The 22,733-nt window shown below is 36.3% G+C and overlaps 1 protein-coding gene across 1 annotated transcript; it reads left to right on the top strand.

Annotated features, from left to right (window-relative positions):
• The first annotated feature begins 16,100 nt into the window (after positions 1-16,100).
• LOC127137678 (uncharacterized) lies at positions 16,101-16,667 on the top strand. The gene has a single exon (XM_051064115.1). It carries the CDS (start codon positions 16,101-16,103, stop codon positions 16,665-16,667), a length of 567 nt encoding a protein of 188 aa, XP_050920072.1.
• The last annotated feature ends 6,066 nt before the right edge of the window (positions 16,668-22,733 follow it).

The raw sequence follows: 22,733 nt of genomic DNA, 5'->3' as shown, positions 1-22,733 counted from the left end.
TGTTATTACTTGTGAACATGTTTATTTGCAATTGCTGTTGAGAGGCCATAGTGCCAAATATTCTGATTATGGTTTTAGAGATTTTGAGAGATTATTGATGGGAATGCATTTGATGAATTCATTTATTTTCCGCTGCGAACGCATATTCTTGAATATTCATGATAATTGAAATGTGTTATTTGAAATGACCAGGTGTATTCTATATTGATGATGAATGATGTTGTTTTTTGAAAGCTTTCAGTTTTTGAAAACGCCGATGTGACGCCCTTTTGTTATATGCGTGCTTATTTACTCTGATTATATGTTAAGTATCTTGGGGTAGAAAAAGGGGTGTTACACTCCATGTTTCACATCCTAACCTTGTACCTATTACAACTGTAGAATTGAAGATGTTTCCAATTTTATCCTCCAGCAGTATTATTCATCATCTATAAAGAGGACAAAGGAATTGTGAAAATAAAAAACAACAGACAACTTTGATACAACAACAAAGAAAAGAACACACTCACTAACCACTTAGAGCTTTTCATTTGTAAATTTTCATAAGTGTAAACTCTGAATTTCATAGTGTATCTTCTTGTTAAGAAGCATTCTTTTAAACTCATATCTTTGTATTATAACTTTGAGTTATTCCTTGATGGACTAAGTCTAGTATGTAGCCTCAAGAAGTCATTGACAATTAGTCTTTGACTTTTTCCTTGAGGGACTAAGTTTAGTCAGTTGCCTTGAGAAGTCACTGACAGTTGGTCTTTGAGTTTATAATTTGATTGATTAGTGGATTGGACTAATCTAGTTAGCGGTGAGCTATTATAAAATTATTGTGTAATTTCATCTTTGTTGTTTGTGTCGGGTTTGGTAAAAATTTGTCATATCTAAAATCTAGATCAACCCCTTCTTTCTTGTGTTTCCTGTACCTTCAAAACCGTCAGTTACTTGTCACTAATGGATTAAATCAACATAAATTAAAAAATTATACTTCTCCCTGTCATAATCTGAAGGCAACATGATCGACATAACCAATCAATAAGGTAAGGTAATAGGGGCCTTCAGGGAACCCCTAATATGTAGGAATATCACGATCGTCACTTGTATCATAGCATTTACATCAGACATTTTGTAAAAAACTGGTTCAGTTACGAATTTATGTCAAAGTTAAAGAAAAATACGGTAACACTATATTTTTATACCAATCTTTTAGAAAAGCCAGTAAAATGCATAAAAAATCCAGTAAAAACATAAATATTTAAAAAAAAAACGCATACTTACTTACTTGTAAATATTCGTGCAAGTCCTTGAAAAATCTGAAATGATACAATATGTTTTGAAAAATCTGAAATGTTTAATTTTTGTTTTACAATCTCATTTTTTATATCAAAAAGGTACTTTGGTCAAATTATCCAATGTGTAGGTAGAAAGTACGTATTTGTTGTCTTTTAATTTGGGCCAACAATTGAAGATGAAGCCCAAAAATGAAATTGAAATCTTGTGACCCAAGACATCCTTATTTGCTTCATTAATGAAAAATCCTTAAAAATCTTATTCATTAATGACAAATCCTTAAAAAATGTTTTTTTAGCGTTCTAAGGTCAGAGCGTCAATCCTTCGTATGTACTCCCATATAAAGCCTGAATAAGAATTCTTGAAGCCCTGTCTTATGGCCCATAAGGAATCATTTGTGATAGGACTGTAGGTGTTTAATTGGCTGCATTATATGGTAAAACACTAGCTGGTTACAAATGTCTTGACTGATGTCATGACATAGTATGTATGTGTGACTTGTAGGTTAGAATATCTAACTGTACTCTGATGTCTTGACTGATGTCATGACACACTTGAGTAGTTACTGCAGGATTAGCTAACACAGGATTTATTGAATGTCAAACTGGATGCTATGACATTCATACCTGTCAACAGATACTAAGAAATAGAACAGCTGGTGTTCTGTTAGAACTTAGTATTTATTTCCAATCTGGTTATCAAGGAAAGACCAGACCTGGCATAAGGCCTACTGACTGAATGTCAAATTGGATGTTATGACATTCATCACTGACAGCAGCTACTGAACATTAGACAGAGTGGTGTTCTGCTATACTTCAGCATGTAACTTAGTTTGTTCTTCAAGAGAATAACAAAAATAACTTAAGGCCAAATGTGTAAATGTTAAGTTGGACACTTTAACATTTATTAATGTAAGTTGTTACTGTAGTATGGTCATTTTGATCATGTACAGGTCAGCAAAATTGTACAGTCTGTTTTCTGGAAAAACAGACTCAGCATATGGACCTTGATGTCGAGCTGAATGTCGTGACATTCATTTCTGACAGCATATGCTAAATTGTAGGTTGTTCAGTTTTCTGTTTCAGCTTTTCTTGGGCTATTCTTCAGGAAGTCAACAGCTTAGAGAAAAACCAGGAAACCAACAACCAAGTTACATTTAACGAACCTAACAAATAGCCTATTTGTTAGTAACCTAAATGTTGAATTTATGGGAACTCGTGTGACCTTAAATTCAGGAGAATACAGGTGCAAAAGCCCAGGTACTGCAATATAAAAAGGAAGGCGTTCCTTCATTCAGTTTCGGGGATTTTGAGGCGTGAAGATTTTATGTGTCCATCATACTTCACTGCTGTATTTTTGTGAGTCTTGTATTAGACGTAACTTGTAAGCCAAGCCATTATCAAGTAGATGATTGCTGTGGCATAGGGTGTTCATTGAGTTGTAAGTGTTGTGTCGCTCAAAGCTTTTAAGCGTGAGTGCTGTGTATCTTGATTAAAGCTGTGAAGCACAATCAAGAGTTGTTTGAAGTGTGACTTCAACTTGTCTTTAATATTGTTTAAAGATAGTAATCATTGAGGTGATTGAGGGGGAGTGAGTAGGAACTCTGATCTTAGTTTAAGATTGAAATTGCATTGGGTAGGGATTAAGTGATAAGTTGTAAACGGGTGAGTTTAGCTTTGAATTGATACTACTAATAGTGGATTTCCTCCCTGGCTTGGTAGCCCCCAGATGTAGGTCATGTTGGACTGAACTGGGTAAACAATTACTTGTGTTATTTACTGCACTTACCTTTAAGTTCTGCATAATTCCTGTCTGTGCAGAATTGGATGTCATAATAACCCGTGTGACATCCAAAGTCTGATAACTAGAATTTCAATTGGCATCAGAGCAGGCACCCTGCCTGTGAATTTCTGGGTGAGATCTAGGGAAGTTACTTTCTAGTACCATGGACAAGGATTTAGGACACTCAAACAGACCACCCATGTTGGATGGCTCTAATTATGATGACTGGAAGCCTCGTATGATAGCCTTCTTAAGGTCTCTAGACAGCAAAGTCTGGAGAGCTGTCTACAAAGGATGGGAACATCCAATGAGGACAGGTGAAGATGGAGTCAGTGTGCAGATTCCTGAAGAAGAGTGGGACAAGGAGCAAGAGGCATTAGCTCTTGGAAATTCCAAGGCCTTGAATGCATTGTTCAATGGAATCAGTAAGAACATCTTCAGGCTGGTACACCACTGTGAACTAGCTAAGGAAGTTTGGGATACTCTCAAGGTAACTCATGAAGGTACTTCCAAGGTGAAGATGTCCAAACTTCAGATGCTGACCACCAAGTTTGAAAATCTGAGGATGAAAGAGGATGAGACTATTCATGACTTTCACATGAATATTCTTGAAATTGCAAACACCTCTGGTGGACTAGGTGAGAAAATGGCTGAAGAGAAACTTGTAAGAAAGATTCTCAGGTCCTTGCCTAAGAGATTTGCTATGAAGGTCACAGCCATAGAGGAGGCACAGGACATCTGCAATATGAAGGTGGATGAGCTCATTGGTTCTCTCCAAACCTTTGAAATGGGCTTGTGTGAGAATGTTGAAAAGAAGAACAAAAGCATAGCTTTTGTATCTAATGCTGAAGAGGAGTCAGAAGCAGGATATACTGAAGGTGATGAAAGTATATCAGAAGCCTTAGCCATGCTTGGGAGACAGTTCAACAAGTTCGTGAAGAAGATTGATCAAAGAGGGAGACCTAATGTCAAGAACATCCCGTCTGACATCAGGAAAAGATCAACTTCTGAAGAAAAGTTCAACCAAGGCAAGGGAATCCAGTGTCATGGTTGTGAAGGGTATGGACACGTCAGAGCTGAATGTCCTACTTATCTCAAGATGAAACAGAAGGGGCTAACTATCACATGGTCTGAAGGAGATTCTGAAAGTGAATCTGAAGGAGAATCTTCCAAACATGTCACTGCACTAACCAGTGTTTGTGCCTCTGATGATGACTCAAGTGCAGATGAACTGACCTTTGATGAACTTGCTGCAGCCTATAAGAAGCTGTGTACCACCAGTGCAGAAGTGCGTGCACAAGGAGAAAAACAGAAGAACCTCATCAAGGAACTGGAAGATGAGAGACAGAAGCAACTGTCTGTCATAGAGGGTCTAAATGGTGAGATAGCCCTGTTGACCTCCAAGCTGAATCAGATGACCAAATCCATCAGAATGATGAATAAGGGAACTAACATCTTGGAAGATATACTAAAGGTGGGACAGCAGTCTGGAACCAAATCTGGCCTAGGATTTGGGAAAAGATCCTCAGCTGAACACAAACGCCCAAAGGCAAAAGTTCAGAAGTTCAAGCGGAAGTCAAAGCCAATGTCTCAACATTGAGGAACTAGGATGAATGATCATCAGAAGAGGAAATACCAGGAGTGGAGGTGTCACCACTGTGGTAGGCTTGGTCATATAAAAGCCTTCTGCTACTGGATTCATGGTTTCCCTAACCAAGCCACGCATGTCAGGCCTAAGCATAAACCATATAAGCGTTATGTTCCCATCAAGAAGCAACAATGGTATGCTAGGATAGCACACACTGCTCTAAGGGCCTCTACCAGAGAAGACTGGTACTTTGACAGTGGATGCTCAAGACATATGACTGGTATGGAAAATCTACTGGTGGATATTCAACCTCACACTACCAGCTATGTGACCTTTGGTGATGGTGCCAAAGGTAAAATAAAAGGTGTGGGTAAGCTGGACTGCTCTGGAGTTCCAAAACTGAATAATATGCTGTTAGTAAGAGGACTAACTGCAAACCTCATCAGCATAAGTCAGCTGTGTGATCAAGGGTTTCATGTTCAGTTTACTAAGGAGCTTTGCATTGTGGCTAATGGTGACAATCAGGAAGTTATGAGAGGAACCAGGTCCAAAGATAACTGTTATCTGTGGGAACCTAAAGTCTCTAACTTTTCTACAATATGCTCCTCAACCAAGGAAGAACAGGAGGTGAAGATGTGGCATAGATGTCTTGGACATCTCCACTTAAGGGAATGAAGAAGATTATATCCAAGGAAGCAGTCAGAGGGATCCCAAAGCTGCTTATTGATGAAGGAAGAGTCTGTGGTGAATGCCAAGTGGGCAAGCAAACCAAGATGTCACATCCGAAGCTGGGACATCCTACAACTTCCAGAGTTCTGGAACTGTTGCATATGGACTTAATGGGACCTATGCAGGTTGAAAGTCTTGGTGGGAAGAGATATGCCTACGTGGTGGTTGATGACCATTCCAGATACACGTGGATAAGCTTCATCAGAGAGAAGTCAGATACATTCGATGTCTTCAAAGACCTGTGCATCAGACTTCAAAGGGAAAAGGACAGTTGTGTGGTCCGAATTAGGAGTGATCATGGTACGGAGTTCAAGAACTCCAAGTTTGATGAGTTTTGCTCGTCTGAAGGAATAAGTCATGAGTTCTCCTCCCCTATAACTCCCCAGCATAATGGGATAGTTGAAAGAAAAAATAGAACTATTCAAGAATCTGCCAGAGCAATGATTCATGCAAAGAAGCTCCCCATGCACTTTTGGGCTGAAGCAATGAATACCGCATGCTATGTTCACAACAGAGTCACCTTGAGAAAAGGAACCTCCTCCACTCTGTATGAAATATGGAAAGGCAGAAAACCTACTGTGAAGTACTTTCATATCTTTGGAAGTAAATGCTACATTCTCACAGATCGTGAACAGAGAAGAAAGCTAGATCCGAAAAGTGATGAGGGTATATTTCTGGGATACTCAACTAACAGCAGAGCCTACAGAGTGTTCAACTACAGGACCAATGTCCTGATGGAATCCATAAATGTTATTGTGGACGATAAAGAGGAAGGAACCGATGTCATGGAGGATGTTGAAACATTCCTTGACAGTTCAACTGACATTCCTGTCAAGTCTGAAGAAGTAGAGGAACCTCCTCCTAAATGTGAAGTAGATGCAACCACCAAAGCGCCATCTATCAATAAGACAGAAAGACCACCATAAGGATCTTATCATAGGGGATCCCAAGAGTGGTGTGACTACCAGGTCACGGGGAATAAGCTCAAATTCCTGCTTTGTATCCAAGGTTGAACCAAAAATGTGAAAGAAGCCCTGACTGATGAATACTGGATCATTGCCATGCAAGAGGAACTTGAGCAGTTCAAAAGGAATGAAGTATGGGAGCTAGTTCCAAGACCTGAAGGGACCAACATCATTGGTACCAAATGGATCTACAAAAACAAATCTGATGAGAAAGGAGTAATTACTAGGAATAAGGCAAGACTAGTGGCTCAAGGATACACTCAAGTTGAAGGGGTAGATTTTGATGAGACATTTGCTCCTGTGGCTAGGCTTGAGTCCATCAGATTGCTGTTAGGGGTAGCATGCATCCTGAAGTTTAAACTATTCCAAATGGATGTGAAGAGTGCATTCTTGAATGGCTACTTGAATGAAGAAGTCTTTGTGGAACAACCTAAAGGGTTCTGTGATCCTAACCAACCTAAGCATGTATACAAGTTGAGGAAAGCCTTGTATGGGTTGAAACAAGCACCTAGAGCATGGTATGAAAGGTTGACCGAATTTCTGACCTCAAATGGATACAGAAAAGGTGGAATAGATAAAACCTTGTTTGTGAAGGATGAAGACGGCAAAATCATGATTGCTCAAATCTATGTGGATGATATAGTCTTTGGTGGAATGTCAGAACAAATGGTTCAACAATTTGTTCACCAGATGCAATTGAGTTTGAAATGAGTCTAGTTGGAGAACTGACCTATTTCCTTGGAATGCAAGTAAACCAAATGGAGGACTCTATGTTTCTCTCCCAAAGCAAGTATGCCAAGAACATAGTTAAGAAGTTTGGTATGGATAATGCTAGGCACAAGAGGACTCCTGCACCTACTCATCTGAAGTTAACCAAAGATGATGGAGGGCCTGGTGTTGATCAATGCTTGTATAGAAGCATGATAGGAAGCCTACTTTACCTAACTGCAAGTAGACCTGACATTTCTTATGCAGTTGGAGTATGTGCTAGATACCAAGCAGAGCCTAAAGTGAGCCACTTGAATCAAGTCAAAAGGATTCTCAAGTACATCAATGGGACTTGTGACTATGGGATGCTGTATTCACATGGGTCTGAACCTGTCCTATCTGGGTACTGTGATGCTGACTGGGCTGGGAGTGCTGATGACATAAAAAGCACATCAGGTGGATGTTTCTTCTTAGGAGACAATCTCATATCTTGGTTCAGCAAGAAGCAGAATTGTGTTTCTCTGTCCACTGCAGAGGCTGAATACATAGCTGCTGGAAGCAGTTGTTCCCAACTGGTTTGGATGAAACAGATGCTCACTGAGTACAATGTCACTCAAAATGTTATGACACTGTTCTGTGATAATCTCAGTGCCATCCATATCTCCAAGAATCCCATCCAACACAGCAGGACCAAACATATTGACATTAAGCACCACTTCATCAGAGATCTGGTGGAAGACAAGGTGATCACTTTGGTACATGTAGCCACGGACCTTCAACTGGCTGACATATTTACAAAGGCTCTGGATGCTACTCAGTTTGAAAACTTAAGGAGCAAACTGGGAATATGTCTCTCTGAGACCTTATAGAAACCACTGATGTTTGGGATGTATTGTTTAATATCTCTGCCTATTAAACAATTGGTACTATGCTCTGATTGGTTAACAGATCACAGCTATGCTACTTGCAACAAGTGTGGCTACAAGAGGGTAAGGAGACACCCTTCCGTGAGAAGGCCAATGTACCTGCAGGAATTCAAGGATGCTGTTCATGCAGGAGTAGTTCTGGATGTCAGAAACAAAATCATGGCATCTGATATGGTGGTACCTACTGTAAAGCAAAAGTGGGTGATTACTTGATCAAAGCTGTGAAGCAAGATCAAGTGGATGATAACTTGGTTGAAACTGTGAAGTAAAACCAAGTCTGTAACTCTGTCATTATTCTCTGGTTTTGTTGTTGGCTTTGGCAACATTTTTGACAAAAAGGGGGAGTAATAACCACCACCCCTGACAAACAGAGTGGGTCTTTACAACAGATTCGCGTGACAGATTCCCTCCCCTGCAGCTGCTGTGTGTTGAAGTTTAGATTTAACTTCTGTATGTGTGTGCTGCTGTGTGAAGTTTTTTTTAACTTCCATGTGTGTGAGTGTGCTGCCACTCTGAGTGTATTAGCTAGTATTATTTCCTGCTAGGTGTGTGATTCCGCTGCTATGAACTCTGTTATGGGGATCAAAGTGTTTTAGCCAAAAATTTGCCAAAGGGGGAGTTTGTAGGTGTTTAATTGGCTGCATTATATGGTAAAACACTAGCTGGTTACAAATGTCTTGACTGATGTCATGACATAGTATGTATGTGTGACTACATTGTAGGTTAGAATATCTAACTGTACTCTGATGTCTTGACTGATGTCATGACACACTTGAGTAGTTACTGCAGGATTAGCTAACACAGGATTTATTGAATGTCAAACTGGATGTTGTGACATTCATACCTGTCAACAGATACTAAGAAATAGAACAGCTGGTGTTCTGTTAGAACTTAGTATTTATTTCCAGTCTGGTTATCAAGGAAAGACCAGACCTGGCATAAGGCCTACTGACTGAATGTCAAATTGGATGTTATGACATTCATCACTGACAGCAGCTACTAAACATTAGACTGAGTGGTGTTCTGCTATACTTCAGCATGTAACTTAGTTTGTTCTTCAAGAGAATAACAAAACTAACTTAAGGCCAAATGTGTAAATGTTAAGTTGGACACTTTAACATTTATTAATGTAAGTTGTTACTGTAGTATGGTCATTTTGATCATGTACAGGTCAGCAAAATTGTACAGTCTGTTTTCTGGAAAAACAGACTCAGCATATGGACCTTGATGTCGAGCCGAATGTCGTGACATTCATTCCTGACAGCATATGCTAAATTGTAGGTTGTTCAGTTTTCTGTTTCAGCTTTTCTTGGGCTATTCTTCAGGAAGTCAACAGCTTAGAGAAAAACCAGGAAACCAACAACCAAGTTACATTTAAGGAACCTAACAAATAGCCTATTTGTTAGTAACCTAAATGTTGAATTTATGGGAACTCGTGTGACCTTAAATTCAGGAGAATACAGGTGCAAAAGCCCAGGTACTGCAATATAAAAAGGAAGGCGTTCCTTCATTCAGTTTCGGGGATTTTGAGGCGTGAAGATTTTATGTGTCCATCATACTTCACTGCTGTATTTTTGTGAGTCTTGTATTAGACTTAACTTGTAAGCCAAGCCATTATCAAGTAGATGATTGCTGTGGCATAGGGTGTTCATTGAGTTGTAAGTGTTGTGTCGCTCAAAGCTTTTAAGCGTGAGTGCTGTGTATCTTGATTAAAGCTGTGAAGCACAATCAAGAGTTGTTTGAAGTGTGACTTCAACTTGTCTTTAATATTGTTTAAAGATAGTAATCACTGAGGTGATTGAGGGGGAGTGAGTAGGAACTCTGATCTTAGTTTAAGATTGAAAATGCATTGGGTAGGGATTAAGTGATAAGTTGTAAACGGGTGAGTTTAGCTTTGAATTGATACTACTAATAGTGGATTTCCTCCCTGGCTTGGTAGCCCCCAGATGTAGGTCATGTTGGACTGAACTGGGTAAACAATTACTTGTGTTATTTACTGCACTTACCTTTAAGTTCTGCATAATTCCTGTCTGTGCAGAATTGGATGTCATAACAACCCGTGTGACATCCAAAGTCTGATAACTAGAATTTCAAGGACCACAATCACACATATCACAATTGATCGGAAAATACTCGTAACATATAATTTTAACACAACAAATTAAACATACAAAATAAACGTGTGCAAAAAAACATAATAAACTTTTATACCTGAAATAGGCTCATGTAACCGACAAATTTCCTCATCTCAAAGGTGGTTGTCTCTTCAAGGGCGTGATAGAGTAGTGTCACCGTAAAATAACTTTATGCCCAAGTATGAAATCCAAGATCAACAAACAAGGATATGCACCTCACATTACTATAGACATGTGTCCTATATGCCCAAATAATTCATCCAACAAGATGCAACATGTACGCCATAATGGCCTCCTAGTATAGAGAATACTCCACCAATGATGCATAAGTCTCTCGGAGTCAAGATGTGAGGGCAAATATGCCTAGTCCTTATTTATAATAATGTCAAACCTCTTTATTCGCCCACATCGTATCTTTGAATAATATCATTATAACATAGAAAGCATTCATCCTTTAACATGTTCAAAATATAGGTTCCGTGTGTTCAAGCATATATGAACATATCTTATATGTGAATCATGCACTTAATTATAGTAAGCATCCTAGGTTCATAAGAGATAGGCTAAATTAGCCATAATATGTTGGAAAACTCATTTTTGGAAGTTAAACCTCTGTGAGTCGACTCATGACTCAAAGCAAAATCTTCGGGTCTGAACAGGTCGACTCACAGGTTGACTCATTCCTGGAAAACCTGAATGAGTCGACTCATGCACTCTTTAGTTAGACTCATTTCCCAAACATATTGCCACGGGTCCGAAGATGTCAACTCATAGGTCGACTCAACCATGTAATAAAATCCGTTTGAGTCGACTCATCCCCTGTTTGAGTCGACTCGTCGCTTGTTTCACTTAATTTTCTGCTGTGTCACTTTGTGAATTTTTTTTATTATGTAGTTATTTGTCCATACATCATATAAACATTCAAATGTCTCTTCTTCATCAAAACAACAAGAAAAGTGAAAGATATACACCAAAGTGCTCATCATCTTCATTCTTCATTGCATTTCTCAATAATCACACATAATAATCTTTGTTGAGCATTGTGCATTGCAGCTGTGATAACGTCCAAATAAGATTGGATTATCTTAGTTTGGGTTGAGACTTTGTGTGGGTTTTTCTTGAATAAAACCCTTGAGGTTTTGTCCTCCAAGAATTAGGAGTTTTTGCACTAACCTTTGCTTCGCAGATTCAACCGAGTGAAAAGTTTGAAGAATGGAAGGTTCGGCCAAACAAGTAGCGGTAAACAGAGGATTGTGAAGAAAGCTTAGGGTTCAAGAAAATTGCATTCGAAATCAGCCGAGCTGAAGTTTTGGAGGACGAGGCGTTCGTCCAATAAGGTAGCGGTAAACGGAGGTTTGTTCGAAGTGATTGAAGATCTTGGTTCAACTCGAATCAAGGGGAGAGAATAGAATAGGATCTGCAACAACTCTAGAAGTTGATCACCAGTGATCATTTGTTCTCTTGTATTGACTTTGCAACGTGTTAATAAAAACATCTCAATTCTATATTTAGAATTGAGGGCAGACGTACCCTAGGCGAGGACGATAGGGGAACTGCCTCAACAAATCCGGTCTTGTTCTCTTTATCCCTTAACTCTTTAAATTTTGCATAATTACTTTGTGTGTGAAATTGATCGTAAAATCAATATCGCTTGATTGGCGTGCATATCAACTGTTCGATAAATTGTTTAAGTAAAATTCTGCACATTCAACTTAAGTGAAATTGATACTTGGTGTGAAGTGCACACCAAGTGTTCGACAAAATTAATTTCGCACAAACTTAGTAATATTTTCCTTGATCTCTTATTGTGTTGAGCATCATTAGAGGTAACGATATCAAGGATCATAGTAGTTAATTGATTGTTTTAGATAGGGGTTGATTTTCTCCATCTTAAGTAATTATGCAAGAGGGTGATGGAATAGAATAAAGACGAAAATGAGCACCCTGTTAAACTTAAACCCATCCAATATCATCCCTTTTATAACCCCTAAGTATGTAATTGCACTCATAGTTTCTAGCTCTATGGTCATCAATGAAGGGGTGAAAAAGTTACTAGCAAGAGGGTGATGGAATAGAATAGAGACATTGTCAATGGTAATAGTTATCTCACTAAATGGAATATGAAATGTAGATTTATCCTTATTCCATCATTTAACAAAATAAAATAACAATGAAGCATCAAGAATGGTGAGCGAATAATCCACTAATGGCAGCAGACCATAATCATCTACTAGTATCCTAACCTCCTTCGGCATATGCACTTCCGGGAATTTCTTCAACTTAGACCATGATTACATACCATCAATGGGATATAGTCTTGTAACAATTGAAGCATGAACGTTTTCGAACAAGTTTGATTCTACGTCTACAATCCTTGAGTTTTGATGGTAACGAAGTATAAAGAATAATTTTGTACTCTAATGATTTGTTAAGTGTGCAGAATTTGAACAAGCCAAATGTTGGATAAAACAGACTCTAAATAAGTCAGATGCTGAATAAAGAAGACTCTGAACAAAGCTGGAAAAAACACTCTGGACTTTGGATAAAAAGACTATGGACTTAATCAGACTATGGACTCTAGACTTCATCAGACTTTGGACTCTAGACTTCATTAGACTCTGAACTTCATCAGACTCTGGACTCTGAAATAAATAAGACTTTGAACTCTGGACACCATCAGATTCTGAAGTAAAGGTTAAATAAAAAGAAGTACTAAACTGATAGTCAACTCTAGATAACAAAGTCAACACTTCTGAAGCAAATAATCCAGACTTACTCTAATATATTCATGCCTCATGTTCACTAGAATCTGAAGTCTATCTTCAAGGCTCTAAACTCCGATTAAGCTTCAAAGCATCTCATATACGAAGCCAATAATTTGGAGAACAGTGATTGAAATAATATTCTTTATAATCGTACGTTCAAGTGGAAAAATCAAATGTTTCTCTAAATGACAAATATGTTAGAACTATTAAGGAATGTACCCCCAATAGTACTCCATGTTTCACGACTCAACCTCGTACCACTGTTACAGCTTTGGAATTAAAAATGTTTTTAATTCTATCCTCCAACGAAATTATTCATCATCTATATAAAGAGGACAAATGGATTATGAAAATGAAAACACAACAAGCAAGTTAAATACAACAACGAAAAGAAAAGAACAACACTCGCTACACTTAGAGCTTTTGATTTGTATATTTTCATAAGTGTAAACTCTGAATTTCATTTTGTGTATCTTCTTGTTAAAAAGCATTCTTGTAAACTCATATCTTTGTATTGTAACTTTGAGAAATTCCTTGAGGGACTAAGTTTAATCTGTATCCTCAATAAGTCATTGATAGTTAGTCTTTGAGTTTTTCCTTGAGGGACTAAGTTTAATCAGTAGCCTTGAGAAGTCACTGACAATTGGTCTTTAAGTTTGTAATTTGATTGATTAGTGGATTAAATCCTTGTGAGAAAGCGAAGTCACTCTAGCGAGTGGCATGGACTAACCTAGTTAACGGTGAACCAATATAAAAATCATTGTGTATTTTCATTTTTATTGTTCGTGTTATTGGTTTGGTAAAAAAGTTTCATATTTGACACCTAATTCAAGTGTCTATTTCTTGTGTTTCTTATACCTTCAAAACCGCTAGTTACTTATCCCTAATGAATTAAATCAACATAAATTAAAAAAATTATACTTCTCCTTGCATAATCTGAAGGCAACATGATTGACATATCCAATCAATAATGTAAGGTTAGAGTGCCCTCCAGGGAACCCCTCATATGTAGGAATTTCATGACTGTCACATGTATCATAGCATTTACATCAGACAGTTTGAAAAAAACTGGTATTCAGTTACGAATTCATGTCAAACTTATAGAAAATTACGGTAAAACTATATTTATATACCAATCTTTTAAAAAAAACCAATAAAATGCATAAAAAAATATCGGATATTTCTTAACAAAAGCAAAAAATCTAGTAAAAATATAAATATTAAAAGAAACGCATACTTATTTGTAAATATTACTGTAAGCCCTTGAAAAATCTGAAATAATACATTATATTTTAAAAAATCCAAATATTTAGTTTTTGTTTAACAATTTCATTTTTTTTAATCAAAAGGGTACTTTGCTCAAATTATCCAATGTGTAGAGTGCTGGATAGAAAGTGAGGGGTGCTTGAGATAAACCTCTATTGTCTTTTAATTTGGGCCAAACAGTTGAAGATGAGGCCCAAAACTTAGGTTGAAATCTTGTGACCCAAGACATCCTTATTTGATTCATGCAACATAATCACATTAACATAGTATCTCAAATTAATGCGCTTTAAGTAAAAGAATCAATTAAATAAAAATATAAATAACATAATTCATGCAACAACAAATTAAACATAAGTCCCAACAGGTTTGAAATAGGCGAAATGACTATGTCGAATAGATTGTACTAACCTAGTTAACGGTGAGCTAGTATAAAAATTATTGTGTATTTTCATCTTTGTTGTTTGTGTCATTGGTTTGGTAAAAAAATATCATATATGAAACCTAATTCAACCCCCTCTTTCTTGTATTTCTTGTGCCTTAAAAATCGTCAGTTACTTTCAATTAGGCATGGCAATTGGGCGGGTCGGGGACGGTTTTTACCTCCCCCAAACCCAAACCCGAATTCCCAAACAATCCCCGTTCCCCGTCCCAAACCCAAATGGGGATGGAGAATTAAAACCCAAAGTCGTCCCAAACGGGTTCAGTTTGGGTTCGGGTATCCCAGCCCCGCCACCATCCATTTAATAAAATCAATTTTTTAAATAGAAATATTTATTTTTTAAAAAATCAAATTATATTACAAATAATAAAATAAAATAATCTAAAAAAATTACATACATACATTTCGAATATTTTAAATAATTAATACAAATCAAAATATCAAAATATTGGCCACTTAATTAATATTTTAAATTATCAAAAATAAATAATAATGTATATAATAAAGTAAACGGGGCGGGTTCGGGGTGGGTACTAGTATCCCCATTACCCGACCCGTCCCCATATTTTATAATCGAGGAAAACCCAAATCCAAATTCAGTCAAAGCGGGTTTTCCCCGTCAACTTCGGGGCGGGTTCGGGTAGGTACCCGCGGGTACGGGTTATGTTATCATGCCTACTTTCAATTAATCACTAATGCATTAAATCAACATAAGTTTAAAAAATTACGCTTCTCCCTGCCATAATCTGAAAATGATGTAAGGTTAAAGGGTCCTTCGGGGAACCCCTTATATGTAGGAATATCATGACCGTCACATGTATCATAACATTTACATAAGACAGTTTGAAAAAAATTGGTATTTGATTACGAATTTATGTAAAACTTATAGAAAAATACGGTAAAACTATATTTTTTATACCAACAAACCGGAACACTTTAGAGAAGTGTTCCGGTATACACTTTTCAAACCGGAAGACTTACTCTTAAGTGTTCCGGTATACAATGCAAAAACGCCAAAAAATTTTCTTCTCCGGAAGTCTTCAACGAAAATGGTAAAAAAATTTTGAAACGGAAAATATACCCTATTTATATGAGGGTATTTTGGTCAAAAAAATTTAAATGTAGGGGTATGGGTACAATTGTAGGGGTATAGGATAAAATTTTCCCTTATTTGCTTCATTAATGACAAATCCTTAAAAAAAAATCTTCATTAATGACAAATCCTGAAAAAAATCTTCTTCATTAATGACAAATCCTTAAAATAATTGTTTTTGTTGAGCTTCTAGGGTTTGTTTCGTCAACGGTCACAAGAAAGTCTGTGAACAATAGCTTGTATAAATAACCAGTCGCGCTATCTGTAGCATTCATTCTCTCTCTGTTTTCTTCAACACTCTCTCTACGATCACCATTCCCGCTACCTGTAACATTCATTCTCTCTCTTTTCTTCAACACTCTCTCTACGATCAATTCTATATCGATCTTTTGTTCAATCAATTCTGTGTTGTTTGCTGTAACAAGAATGACGATACCACTTTCAATGGTTGATGATGTTGCTATCTTTGATTTATGTCAACAACATCACGGCCACAACATGTTACCTGTCTATGTTCTCTTTGATTCTCGTACCATGTCTCACAACCACCCAACAAGAACACCACACTGGTCTGTCATAGATCAAGCTCGTATCGCCAGCAACCTCAACAATGTTTCATCAACCGTGTCTGTGGTAGATGAAACTGTTATCTATGATTCTCCTATGGGCAATGTTCCAAGAAGATCAAGGATTAATCATCAAACGGGTCATCCCCGCCACCACCACAACAATGGTACTAGAGCTTCTCCACCTGTGATCCGTGTTCAAAATACTAGACCTTCTCCTGTGGTGATCCCTGTTCAAGATACTTCGCAACATCTCACAACATCCACAACAGATGCAGAATCCATCTGTTGCATTTGTCTTGTTGACTTGTCTAATGGTTCTTCCACGCCAATTCGGTTGCGCTGCTCTCATCTATTTCATAGCCACTGCATTCAAAAATGGAATAGCATTAAGAAAACTTGTCCACTCTGTCGCGCCAATGTTTAATTTTCATACAATCATACTACTACTTGTGTTTAGGTTTGATTAGCTAGTATTACCACACATTCCTTCAAGCCCTCTTACCTATGATACATGTCTCTTGGAGTTCTGTTTGTTAGTATCAGTTCTACATAAAACATATATGTCCTTTTGTCTATCTTTTCCTTATTCTCTGTCAATATGTGCTGTGTCTTTTCCTTATTCTCTGTCAATATGTGCTGTGTCTTTTCCTTATTCTCTGAATTACTTTCTATTGATCTAGATGTGTAATACAAGGATTTGCTGGTATTTCCTAATGGAGGCTGTGATATCACCCAATTAAAGAAACTCAGTGTTACTAATTGCCACAGCTTTCTGCACTTTCTCAAGATATTGGAAAATTGGAGAACTTAGAACTTCTAAGGCTGAGGAATTTGGTAATCTGTGCAGTCTAATGCGAGTAGCATTGTTTGGAGGATGTCGACGGTAATGGCAAAGGCAACGGAACGACTTTATCAAAGACTTCCACAAATCATAGTGATGGAGGCAATTCGGGCTGAGAAAACTATAATTGAATATGTATTAAACTAGAGTAGATAGAGGGTATTGGGTATTCTAGTAGTGTTAGTGCTTTTGACTATGGTTTTATTTTGTATTTTAGTTAACATGCTATGGTTCTGATTTAGTAGTTTATATAACAAACTTTGTGTAACAGCTTTTAATTGTATTAGTGATATAACTTTTTTATTCACATATATTATGGCTCTTTCTTTGCTGGTTTTTGGTACATGTATCTCTTTTCTCTTCATTGGATGGTCCAATACTTACAGTTTTAGGAATGGTTACTATCAAAAGATAATTTGAAATGTGCATGTCACTAGTTCTATTTTTTTTGTGAAGACTGTATAATAGGCCTGACAGCAATTCATAGCAGATTGCTGAAGGTAATGTGTATGTTAATATTTTGATTGCTCTAAGGAAGTTGAAGTATATAGGAAGATCATTTTTGGGCTAGGTTGTTTTTAATTGCCCTTTTAGTTGCACTAAAATTTACAAAGAAAATGCGTTTGATCGTAAGTGATGCTACTATTTTTCATTAATGTTCACATATTTTATTTTAGTAAGTGGAAAACGGCTCGTAAAATCGTGTAAAATTAAAAACGGGTGGGATACACCATAATAAAGGTTGGGGGTGGAAACCTTGATTCGTCCTACCGACGGGCCTTAAAACCCCAAAGTTTAAAAATGGTAAAAAAAAAATTTTATCTCATTCTCCATCAATGATCCCGTACCCTTATATTATAATATTTTGGACTAAAATACCTTCATATAAACAAGTTCTATTTTCATACATTTTCATTTTCACATCAGTCTCACTAAAGTCTTTCAAAAATTCAAACTGTCTCGTTGCAAACCGGAACACATTTGATTTTGAGATTTGATTTTGCATCTAACCTTATATTTTGAGGATAACAATACATAGATTTTTAGAGAATAATTTTGTATCCTAATTATTCTGTATTAAACCATAGTAGATAAAGGATATTGAGAAAATTTCAAGTTCTATATTGATTAGAGATCGACTTCTCAGTGATGAAAGAATTTATAACAATAAGTTAGTCAAATTCTAACTGTGTCTTTTAAATTTTTTTTTGTATTGTATTGTAGTTAACACAGCGATTGTGCAGTTGTTTATTTGAATTTTTTATGAACATATTGTATAATATAATGTAGTTGATAATTTAAAGGTCATTCTAATTTTATTCATTAATACACTTAAATGAATAAGACTCGTAAAAATAAAAGTAAGACTCCTAAAGATAAAACATTTATCCTTAATTTATGTAATTATTAAAAGTATAAAATAAAAACTATGTATACTATATCAGAATCATAGTCGTTATGCAATTTAATCGTTAATAAGAAAGAAGTGGAGATTTGAAATGCAAAAACATTTATATAAAAGTAGATGAAAATAGGGCTACACCAAAATTCTATTTTCTAGATTAATAAGGAATACTTCATTCTTTTTCCAAACAAAATTGATTACAATCTTAATTTGTACTCCCTCTATCTTAAATTTTAAGACGCTTTATAAAAATACTTTTTGTCTTAAATTATAAATTACTTTACAATTCTAATGCAATCTTTATAAATTACTCAACAAAATCATATAATAATGGAGCATCAAACACGGTCAACAAACAATCCACCAGCGACAACAAATCATCATCATTTCCTAACCTTCCTTGGCCTCTGTACTTCTGGGAGTTTCTTCAACTTCATACCATGAGTTGGAACCTTAAATGGGACTCATTTATGTAACAATTAAAGCATAAACCATCAGATTATTTTAATTAATCACTTATATTTAAAATAAACATAATTAAAAAATTTATACTTCTCCCTGCCATAATTTGAAGGCAACGTGATCAATATACACATTCAACAATGTAAGGCTGGAGGGCCCTCCAAGGAACCCATCATCAGTAGGAACGCCATGAATGTCACATGTATCATCCTAATAAGACACCTTTTTATCATCCTCATGCATCGCCTCTGGAATGATCATCTCTATCTCCTCTACGACGGAGAGTACTTGATCCACGAGTCTCTTTGATCCTCATGCGGTGAGAACTGGTAGGAGTTACTCTACTCACCCTAATATGTAAATGACTGTCACCATTATTTGCACAGTCTGCACTAGAGCTCTGTGCAACATGCTTAATAGGTATCTTGCTAAGTATAGGTATGATTTTACCATATCATCTTATCCGTCGCACTAAAAACATAAAAACAACAACCTATCAAATGCTTTAAAAAAATCAGGGTCACCCATAAAAACTATCGAATTAAAAAAAATAGAGTTTCTCCCTTGCATTTTCATTGAATCTTTAGAAAAGTCGGTATATATCATAGCATTTACACCATTTGTTTTTGAAAAAATTAGTTTCCCCTTACAAATTTATATCATACTTTTTAGAAAAATACGGTAAAAACAATTGTTTTGACATCAGTATTTTAAAAATCCAATAAAAATGCATAAAGAATACTAGATATTTCTTAACTAATCAAAAAATTCAATAACAATATAAATATTTTTAAAAAATTGCATACTTGTAAATATTCGGGCAAGTCCTTGAAAAATCCGAAATGATAAAATATTTTTTGAAAAATCTGAAATGTTTACTTTTTGTTTTACAATTTCACATTTTTTTTATCAAAAGGATACTTTGGTTAAATTATCCAAATGTGTAGGGGTGTAAGGTAGAAAGTGATGGGTGTGTGTTATAAACTTCTATTTATTGACTTTTTATTTGGGCCAATAGTTGAAGATGAGGATTAAAAATGAGATTGAAATCTTACTCCGCTATATAGTGTTATTTTAATTTCATTAACACCATATAAAATCATACCAATATATAATAATTTACAATAAAAGAATATAATGTCATACAATGTAACAACAAACAATTGGTATACAACCGACAAAATGTGTTATATGCAATACCAAATGATAAACCTTATCATTTGAGTTTACCATACCCATGAATGAGGTTATTAGACAAAAGAGTTGTAATTTGCATCCACTCTCGATCAGTCACACAAGGTGGAGGATATGGCAGGATATCATCTGAATGTTCTCCAATAGACAAAGGTCCCATAACTTGTGTAGGCTCAATTGAGCTAAAAGGGATGATGCAAGGGTGTGTTACTATATTACCACTATAAATAACCATCCAAACATTGTTCAATAAAATAAATGTCCATTGCATTTGTCTAATCGCAATGGTACTACTCACCATGTTAGCACATAACCATCCAACAATATCATATGGTACAACAGGGACTAGTCTAGGTGTGGCCTGTATACAGCCAAAATGGAAGATACACCTCTCAAGTAAATAACCAGTCATAATACTCTCCCACCGTAAATAGTCTAAAAATTGTGCAGTTTTTTTTGAACTTCAGATGCACCACCATATGGTCAGTGTACGATGTCTAGATAACACCATATAGGGTCAGAGCATAAATCCTTCGTCTGTACTCCTATATAAAGCCTGGATAAGAATGCTTGAAGCCCTGTCTCATGGCCCATAGGGAACCATTTGTGATAGGGCCACAATCACACATATAACAAAAGAACGGGAAATGCTCGTAATATATAATTTAACACAAAAACTAAACATACAAATTAAATATGGTAAATATGTGCAAAAAAAACATAATAAATATTTATACCTGAAATAGGCTCATGTAATCGACAAATTGCCTCGTCTCAAAGGTGGTTGTCTCTTTAAGAGCATGGTAAAGCAAACTCTAAACAAGCCAGATACTGGATAAAGAAGACTCTGAACAAGCCAAATGCTGAATAAAGAAGACTCTGAACAAAGATGGAAAAAACAGACTCTGGACTCTAGATAAAGAGACTCCCGACTCTAGACTTCATAAAACTCTGGACTCTAGACTTCATCAGACTTTGGACTTTGGACATCATTAGACTTTGGACTCTGAACTAAATCAGACTCTGAACTAAATCAGACTCTGAACTTTGAACACCATTAGATTATGAATGAGGTTATTAGACAAAAGAGTTGTAATTTGCATCCACTCTCGATCAGTCACATAAGGTTGAGGATGTGGCAGGATATCTTTTAAATGTTCTCCAACAGACAAAGGTCCCATAACTTGTGTAGGCTCAATTGATCTAGAAGGGATGATGCAAGGGTGTGTACTATATTACCACTATAAATAACCATCCAAACATTGTCCAATAAAAGAAATGTCCATTGCATTTTGTCTAATCGCAATGGTACTACTCACCATGTTAACACATAACCATCAACCAATATTATATGGTACAATAGGGACTGGTCTAGGTATGCTTGGACAAAGCCAAACTGGAAGAGATGTCTCTCAAGTAAATAATCACTGAGAATACTCTCCCACCGCAAATAGTCTAAAAATCATGTAGTGTTTGTAATCTTTTGATGCACCACCATATGGTCAGTGTCTGATGTCTAGATGACATCATTTAGGGTCATAGCGTCAATCCTTCGTCTGTACTCCTATATAAAGCCTGAATAAGAATGCTTGAAGCACTGTCTTATGGCCCATAAGGAATCATTTATGATATGACCACAATCACGCATATCACAATTGAATGGAAAATGCTCGTAACATATGATTTTAACACAACAAACTAAACATACAAAATAAATATGTGCAAAAAAGAACATAATAAATATTTATACCTGAAATAACCAACAAATTGCCTCATCTCAAAGGTGGTTGTCTCTTCAAGGGCGTGATAGAGTAGTGTCACCGTAAAACAACTCTAACCCCCAGTATGAATTCCAAGATCAACAAACAAGGCTATGTACCTCGCATTCATGTAGACATGTGACCTATATGCCCAAATAATTCATCCAACAAGATGCAACATATACTCCCTAGTGGCCTCCTGGTATAAAAAATGCTCCACCAATGATGCATAAGTCTCTTGGAGCCAAGAGAGACGTAAATGAGCACTATGTTAGACTTAAACCCATCTAATATCATCCCTCTTGTAACCCTTAAGTATGTAATTTCACTCATAGGTGCTAGCTCTATGGTCATCAATGAAGGGGTGGAAAAGTTACTAGCAAGAGGGTGATCGAATAGACTAGAGACATTGTCAATGGTAATAGTCATCTCACTAAATGGAGGATGAAATGCAGATGTGTCCTTATGCCTTCATTTAAAAAAATAAATAACAATAAAGCGTCAAGCATGGTGAGAGAATAATCCACTAGTGGCAGCAGACCATCATCATCTACTAGTATCCCAGTCTCCTTCGGCATATGCACTTTCGAGAACTTCTTCAACTTAGACCATGAGTACAGATCTTCAATGGGATATAGTCTTGTAACAATTGAAGCATAAACTTTTTCAAACAAGTTTGATTCTACAGCTACAATACTTGAGTTTTGATGGCAACGAAGTATAAAGAATAATTTTGTACTCTAATAATTTGTTAAGTGTGAAAATTTTGAACAAACCAAATGCTGGATAAAACAGATTCTAAATAAGTCAGATGATGAATAAAGAAGA

The sequence above is a fragment of the Lathyrus oleraceus genome, chromosome 4, assembly GCF_024323335.1.
Source record: "Lathyrus oleraceus cultivar Zhongwan6 chromosome 4, CAAS_Psat_ZW6_1.0, whole genome shotgun sequence".
NCBI lineage: Eukaryota > Viridiplantae > Streptophyta > Magnoliopsida > Fabales > Fabaceae > Lathyrus > Lathyrus oleraceus.
Note: the sequence above shows the minus strand (reverse complement) of the source record. Positions and strands in the feature narration are given on the sequence as shown.

What these genes read in the sequence shown, in the direction of transcription:
- LOC127137678 (XM_051064115.1), top strand. Translation starts at nt 16,101, where the DNA reads ATGACGATACCACTTTCAATGGTTGATGATGTTGCTATCTTTGATTTA.